The 7,960-nt window shown below is 38.4% G+C and overlaps 1 protein-coding gene across 1 annotated transcript in view; it reads left to right on the forward strand.

The window, feature by feature from the left end:
• The window catches only part of MAP7D2 (MAP7 domain containing 2), a gene marked incomplete at its 5' end in the record, with an annotated part of 26,012 nt that overhangs the window by 17,425 nt on the left and 627 nt on the right, over nucleotides 1-7,960 (forward strand). Inside the window, 8 exons of the mRNA XM_010083440.1 lie at nucleotides 127-377; nucleotides 765-891; nucleotides 2,192-2,396; nucleotides 2,537-2,641; nucleotides 3,868-3,921; nucleotides 4,577-4,655; nucleotides 5,386-5,572; nucleotides 7,156-7,435. Coding sequence (XP_010081742.1) covers nucleotides 127-377; nucleotides 765-891; nucleotides 2,192-2,396; nucleotides 2,537-2,641; nucleotides 3,868-3,921; nucleotides 4,577-4,655; nucleotides 5,386-5,572; nucleotides 7,156-7,405 — 1,258 coding nt within the window. The remainder of the gene's footprint in view (nucleotides 1-126; nucleotides 378-764; nucleotides 892-2,191; nucleotides 2,397-2,536; nucleotides 2,642-3,867; nucleotides 3,922-4,576; nucleotides 4,656-5,385; nucleotides 5,573-7,155; nucleotides 7,436-7,960) is intronic.

Here is a 7,960-nt window from a genome sequence, read left to right on the forward strand (position 1 = left end):
TTAACTGCTGAAAATGACTGATATTACTATGTAGCCAGGGACAAAAAAGAATGATATATGTAAAGATAGAACTTGATTCCAAGTTGCATAATAAGTGGTCTGTTTTGATTTTTGTTTTTCCATCAGGACAGTTGCAAAGACTTATCCTCAGTCTCCTAAAAATGCCAAACAATATCCAGCTTCTCCTGTGAAGCATCGTGCTACTTCTAATCTCAATCAGGAAACTCCTAAAAAGAAAGCAGACAAGGAAAAAGAAAATGTCAGTCATCAAAAATCCACAGGAGTACACACTGATGAGGCAGGCCAAGTGGCTTCTGAGAAACCCGCAGTGTCTGAGAAACCCATGCCTGCTGCAGGAAAGACTGAAAATAGTGAAGGTGAGTCTTACTGCAAGTATATATTGCAAGATATCATGAGTCCCTGAGGCTTTTAAACAGTGATGGCCTGCTCTTTTCATGAAGCTGCTCAGTCATAGGCTTATGAGAATGTGTAAAGGTACATACTGGAACGAGTAAATGTATAGTTTTCACCAGGGTTACCCGTGTATGAAAAATGCTTGTTAATGAGGATGTGAAAATGGTGAAATCCAGGGATGCCCTTCCCTATCCCATATTCTATCTGCTGAAAATTATGAGGTATGCTTTTGAAAAGCAAAGGTGTTATACCAGGTGAGCCACGCCTGTTTTAGCCTCTAGGCAGGTGTGGAAGTGTTGGGTGCTCTCTGTTCCCTGCCTAAGTTTCTACTCTTGGTCGTCTTCTTCTAGGGAAGCTCACGGCAGGAACAACTGATGCAGAAGAAGCTTCAAAAATTCTAGCTGAAAAAAGAAGACAAGCCCGCCTGCAAAAAGAACAAGAAGAAAGGGAGAGACAGGAAAGAGAAGAACGGGAGAGGTATCTCTATTGATTTGCTAAAGTTATTACATAATAATTTAATCTGTATCATTGAACATGCTTGAAACTGGTATTTTTAGAATCAAGGGGGAAGCTTACATGCAAGCTTTAACTTCTTGCAACTCAGATACTTAATTCAATAGTGCCTTTTGCAGTCTTTATGACTAGTGAAGTTAGAAAATAATCATTTGGCCTCTGTGAGAAGCCTGAATAAACTATTACTCATCCAAATACTTCAGGTATGTCCACACTGCAGTGTACTGCACACTGCAATGTGGACATATTTTACATTGTAAAAAAAAAAATACTTGAGGCAGTTTTAAATGAGCTAGTTCATGTGGAAGAAACAGCCTTACAGTAGTAATATGTGCCTTAAATAGCAAGGCTTGTGTTGTCCAACAAATTAACCTGAAGTTCATCTCCCTGCCCAGCTCTGTTGTAGGCAGTTGAGGGCTTTAAGAGCATGGGCATAATGAAGGTTGCTGAGTCCAAGCAGCGAAATTCTGTCTGTTCTAGGAACAAGCTTTTAGGTTGTTCTCCACACTGGATGTTGGTTGCAAATGTCAACAAATCATTAACTTCCTTCAAGCTCCTAATAATAAGTCACTAACTCTGCATGTCTAAATTCAACTTTGTCCTTATTGAAAACACTGGGGGGGAAAGGGTGAGGATGATCACCAGCAACTGCCAGTTTGGCCCCATGGAAATATTTCCTCAGTCCCTGATATGCAGTATAAGAATGATCAGTTGTCAAAGCAGCTCTTGAATGTGCTGACAAAGGAGCATGATGTCCTTGAGTGGGCCAGGGAACAACATGGGTGTCATTTAGACCCACTTTTTCCAGTGTATGACTGTGTTTTGTGGACTTTGTTTGCTGCTGCTCATCCAATCTGTTTATCTGCAGCTGAAACAAAGGAAAAAAGTACTTGGTCATTTATAGGTACCAGCATTCTGGATGTGAAGTACAGAAAAAAAGGGATCTTTTTATTACTGAAATTTACTTTTTATTATTGAAGCTGTAATTGAAAATAGAATGGAAATGTTTTGTTTTTATTTGATCACACCTGTTTTTCAAGGGAAATTGATTTCTGTGAACTACTTTAGGCAGTGAAAATAAGATTGGAATGAAGTTTGACAGCAACCTGAATTCTGAGCATGTGCTCAACGTCTTTGCTGCATCTTGGCATTTTTCATGAAAATGTGCACTGATGCATATATTATCAGCTACTGTCATACATCCAACAGGATTCGTGCTAAATGAGATGAAACCTTTTAAACATACTGTTATATTTTTTTGCAGGCTTGAAAGAGAAGAACAGAAAAGAAAGGCAGAAGAAGAAAGACTTCGTCTAGAGGAAGAGGCTCGTAAGAGGGAGGAGGAAAGAAAACGTGAAGAAGAAACAGCTAGAAAAAAGGCAGAAGAGGAAGCCAGGAGAAGAGCTGAGGAAGAAAAAATGCTGAAAGAAAAGCAAGAAAAAGAGCTCCAAGCCAAACTTGAGAAACAGGTACCATCTCAAACACAAATATGAAACTTTATGTACATATACATATGAATACATATATTTATATAAATAAGTACTTTACAGCATCTGGTAACCTGCCTGAAATAAATAATGGCTCTATCGTATTTTACACATTTGATTAGAGGGAAGAAGCAGAAATCAAAGCCCGTGAGGCAGCTGAACAACTTCGCCTTGAAAGGGAACAAATCATGCAGCAAATTGAGCAAGAAAGACTGGAGCGGAAGAAGGTAGATATTTGCGTCTCATTTAAGAGAATTATTTAATTTCTTGTTTAAATACATAACCCCGTTAGTACCCAATAGTAGCTAGAAATAATGATCTGGAGGGATTACAGTTAGATATTCATGCCTAACTTAGTATTGGCTACTTGCATGTTAGGGGAATGTGGGCATCAAAATTTGTAACAAAGTGGAATTGCCTAAGGCAAGATGACTTTCTACTAGGCACTGAACAAACACAGAATTAGCCTCTACCCACAGAGTTAAATGCCTGAGACAAACGGAATGGCATGTAAACATTGATTGCTGCCCAACCAAGGACATCAGACTATTGAGGAACATGAGTGACTTTGTTTTAAAACTTATTCAGCAAAGCTCTGTGTCATTAATCCAGAAAGTTACTGTGATTAACAAACAGGTTTTCTCCCACCTGGCTTGTCTCTGTTTGCATTATGCAGAGGCAGCAGGGCTGTCTGGCCACCAATGCACAAGCAAAAGGCTGGAGCTACATAACCTAGCTTTATCTACAACACTGAGGTAGGAAAGAGAGAACAACTGCAGAGCTGTAGAACCCCTGTCTGGTTATAAAAGGTCGTCTTTCCATATATGTTATTCCAATATGTTATTTTTAACTGTTTATCACTGAGCTGGAGCCATATTGCAGATAGCATGCAAAACCAGCGTGTCTTTAAATCTGAAATAGTTTCCTTTCATAGTAGTGTAAAGAGACAAGGTTTGTTGGGAGGGATTTTTTTCGTGAACAAAGAAGAAAAATAAATTATTTTGGGGAAATGTGTAAGGCATTACTGGCAAGAATAACTTCAGATATTTCATTTTACTCTTCTATTCCAAAAAGCCTAACTATTTTTAAAGGAACTATTTGGAAATAGTTGGAAAAGCAACAAAATAATAGTTGTTGGTTTTAAATAAACATCTTGTTCTAGAGCTGAGCACAATTCATAACTGTAAACATCTGATACTAATATGTTTGTCTCTAAATTGCATCTACCGAGAAAGTAATGTTCTGTGAGATCTGATATGTGAAAGCCACCTCCCAGGTACTCTGTCTTTTGTTTTCTTTATTTTTCTTATTTATTCTTCCTTTTCCAAGACAGGCAGCGATGATGTCATGACAGAAGAGAAAAAATTTTCTTTTTGTCTTTTTTCCTCTCTTATCAGTCTCTTGTGTTTAATATTGTTTGCTTTCTCATCCTCTGAATTATTCTGATTTCTAGAGAATAGATGAGATAATGAAGAGAACAAGGAGGAGTGAAACACCAGAAATAAAGGTATGAAACTGTGTGTGGTTGCAGGGTTTTTTGTTTCATCACTCATGTGAAAATTAAACTCTAGCGTAGCTCCATGTTGGTAGTTATACTTAGGTATACTCTACACCCAAATTTTAGTTGCATTTCCAACTGAGAATGGCTGTTGCTGTCTCACAGTTACTGCTGTGCCACTGTTACAGAGACAGAGATGCAACTGTTGCAGACTTAACCTCCCTCACTGTCTAGCAAGGTGCCAAGAGCCCATTTCTGGATGCTGGAGCTCTAATGTTTGCTGCTGTGATATACCTTCTGCTTTGTGCCAGCCAGTGAATTAATTACTGAACTCTCCGTGTTAAGCCTGCCAGGAATGTAGGATGGAGAGCAAGGCAATTGTGTCCAGCTAGGAAGTGACAGAGAGTCAAGCTTTCACTTCTGTTCCAAGTTTTCTAAAGGAAGCTGTTTCTTCAGTTACTTTCAGAGAATGTTTTCTTTTTGAAGTAAAATAAAATGAAATAAATCCTATGCCTAATTAAAAAGGAAAAAAAATTCTTCTCTTGCTGTCGATGACCTTGGATCACCCCATGGCCCTGGGCAGCCTCACAAGTCTAGGGTCCAATCAGTTCCATGAAGATTACAGTCCTTCATCTAATACAGTTGACTCATTAATTTATTACAGAAGGAAGAGCCAAAACTGGAGGTACCATCAACTTTGAATGTGGAAAAGCAACCAAAGGCCCTTGCTCTCAACCAGACAGGTAAAAACTGCCATATTTTTCTGACCTGTTTTCACAGTTAGTTCTTTTCAGAGTTTTGTAATCTCAGAGCACTGTGTATTATCTGTCATGGGTTCTTTACTTTCACCTCAAAAAGAACAGCTACATCTGCATCAGTAACAAATGTTAGAACTAGAGACTTGGCTTTGTTTTGCCACGTAAGCAGAAGCAGAAAAGTTCCTTCTCCATTTTAGTACCTGACATAATATTTCTGTAAATGAGAAGTTCCAATCTGCCAGTAAGTTTTGTTGCTGCAATTTACCTTCAAATTTTGTAGGTAGAAAATTTTTGCACACAACCAAGCTTACAAGCTTTTTATAGCATTGCTCTAAATCTTTAATTTGACTTGACAAAAAAACCATATGTATTTAAAGAATTATTAAAGAAAATATACATATCTGGCATTTATCTGTATTTTAACTTCTCCAGGCTAAGGCTTTTAGTACATGTCATACAACACATTCATGATATAAAAGATAATACATTCTCTTCCTGTTTCCTCAAATTTAAAAGATGTAGCATAAAGACCAATTTTAGAGTGGAGAAGAAGATTGACAGTATAGTATGATGAGTTGTAGATGAAGCTGAGTCCTACTGCATTGTCAGTCTTCCTTTCTACTCGATCTATAACTTAAAAGCATTTGTGATTTTTTTAAAAAATTATTTCAACAAGGAAGTTGCTACTGTCATAATTTCTAACCTTCCTCTATAGAGATCAATGGATTTGCAACCTGCTTGAAAAATAAAAGCTTAGAAAGTCCTGCGTCTGTAATTCCTTCCCAAGATGTAGTTGCTAATGGACTCAAGTCAGCTCCAGGACTTATTCAGCTGGAAGCTGTTGATGGGAAATCTACCAGCATGGAAGATTCGGCAGATGAGGTTCAGTCCATGGATGTGAGGTACAGACCATATCTACCAACAGAAATTGCAGAATTCATACGAGACACACACAAAGTTTTCCATTTCATTTGTTAGGACTTTACTGCTTTACTTCTCACCTACCCTACTGCGGGCAGTCAGGTGTCTACTGTGGTGTACTCTGCTCCTGCCAAGATGCAAATTGGTTGTTTCAGACAAGAGTCAGCAGAACCTCATCTCACTCTCACATATTTGGCAGAGGGAAGGGTTCTGAAATCCTTCTACAGTCATTACTTACAGATTCCATACAAGTTTGCCCAAACCTTTCAGATTGTTCTGTGAAAGTAGTTACTGTAGATATTGTCAGATGTCACTTTTTAATTTGTGTCAAGACTGTGTAGCTATGATGCATGAGCTTTACTTCCTCCATACGAACAGAATAAAGAAAATAATCTAGACTTTTAAGTACTTAACTGGAACAAATGTGTGGAAATCACTGAATAACTTTGTATATTAAATACTGTGGGATTTTGATGGAAAGTGCTGGAGGAAAGAAGGAAGTTGATAATTTAAGGCTGCCATGAGGAAGCTAGCTCTGAATTTTAAACATGGACTTTTTATACTGTGCTTCCTTAATCGGCAAGCCAACTTAACCTTTTGCACTGTTTCAGTATTTCCAGTAAATCTGCATAAATAAATAAGAAATGCCCTATGGGGACAGACCAGAAGTCCATCTAGACCATTATTTGGTCTCTGAGAGTATCAGTAAGAAAAACTAGTTAAGGAGAACACTTCAGCCCACCACTTCGTGCAATCCAAGACCATAGAGGAGTGTTACATTAGGGGTGTCAGAGGGTAAAACTCTCCCTGGCCCTTTGAAATATCCACTGATAGACCTGGTGCCCATGAGTTTATCCAACTCCTTTTTCAACCTGCTGATAACATTTGCATCCCGGGCCTCATCTGGCAGCAAGTTCCACAGTACGGTCTCACTAGGTAAATTATATTCTTGGATCTGTGTTAAACCCAGTCTCTTACTAGTGGTGTTGGGCATCCCCTAGCTTTTTTGTTGCAGGATTTGACGCACAATAGTTTTGCCTTCAACTTACCCACCTCCCAGTCATGGTTTTAGGAATCTTTCTGAAGTCCTTCCTCTGCCACCTCTTCTCCAAACGGAAATGCACTACTAGCCTTCTTAGTCTCAGCAAAGCATCAGCTGGTTGCAGCACTTTTTAAGTTGTGAAGTAAATCTGAGTGCTTTAAGCAAATGTTTGCAGGGTCAGGACAATAATTTGCAAGATGCAATTAACATTTAAGTAAGGGAATGGTGTAGGAACTGAAATAATGAGTTGGAAGTAAACTAGCAGGAATTTGTTTTTAGGAGATGAGTGTTCACATCACACAGCTACCACAAACGTTAATCTTTAAGGAATATAGAGTAGGTATGACCCTCCATCCTAAAAAGAGTAACCTCTTTTTGTTTGCATTGGGACGTATTCTTGCTACAGCAGGCCTTAAAATAAGGAGCAGTTTTTGGAGAGTCAGAAGATTAATTTGGTTTTTGCTTAATGAAAAGTTACACACCTCTTATTCTGCATCTTCCTTTTGTTTGTCTTTTGTATAGCCCAGTTTCAAAAGAAGAACTTATCTCTATCCCCGAATATTCACCCATGAATGAACTCATGCCCGGTGTTTCTTTGGACCAAAATGGGACAAGTAATGCCAAGGCTCTTGAAGATCTATTGGATTTCACAGGCCAAGCTACGTACTCCAAGATGTCCAGTGATACCATTAGTCTAGATGACTGTAATAAAAACTTGATTGAGGGATTTAACAGTCCAGGACAGGAAAATACACTTAATTCTATCTGTTGACAACCTCGCTTTTCAGCAGAACAGATAAAGGTACTGTATTGTGATAAACATCCGAGATATGATAAACTGCTCTGATTACTTAGGAGCTTCCTAGAAAAACAGAGAGGTTGTAAACAGCATATGTGGAGAGAGGAAGAAAGCTGGATTCCTAGATACCTAAATTCAGCATAATCTTTCATATTTGGAGCTCTTTGTAAATTGGCATCATATGCAAACTGAGCGTATCATAGCAACCAAAAGTATCTGGTAAATGGAAACATGTTCTTTATCCATTCAGAATGTAGTGAAAAGAGTTGCTTTTTTCCTTCATTGATACAATACCTTTTCTGTTAGTCTTTGGAGCCTATTTGCATGAAGAAAACAGTTAAAAGTGGGGCTAGCCTAGAATATGGTAGTTATCACTGCTGCTCTCTCTTCTGCTGCTGCGAGTACCTGCAGCACGGTGCAGAATCACTTATCCTGGAAAGCCTGCAAACAATATGAAAAAAGCATAATAGGCTTTAGTGACAGTTTCAGAAAAAAAGCACAGGTGATTTTTTTTTTTTTTGAAAGAGT

Source organism: Pterocles gutturalis, unplaced genomic scaffold, assembly GCF_000699245.1.
Source record: "Pterocles gutturalis isolate BGI_N339 unplaced genomic scaffold, ASM69924v1 scaffold42850, whole genome shotgun sequence".
Taxonomy (NCBI): domain Eukaryota; kingdom Metazoa; phylum Chordata; class Aves; order Pterocliformes; family Pteroclidae; genus Pterocles; species Pterocles gutturalis.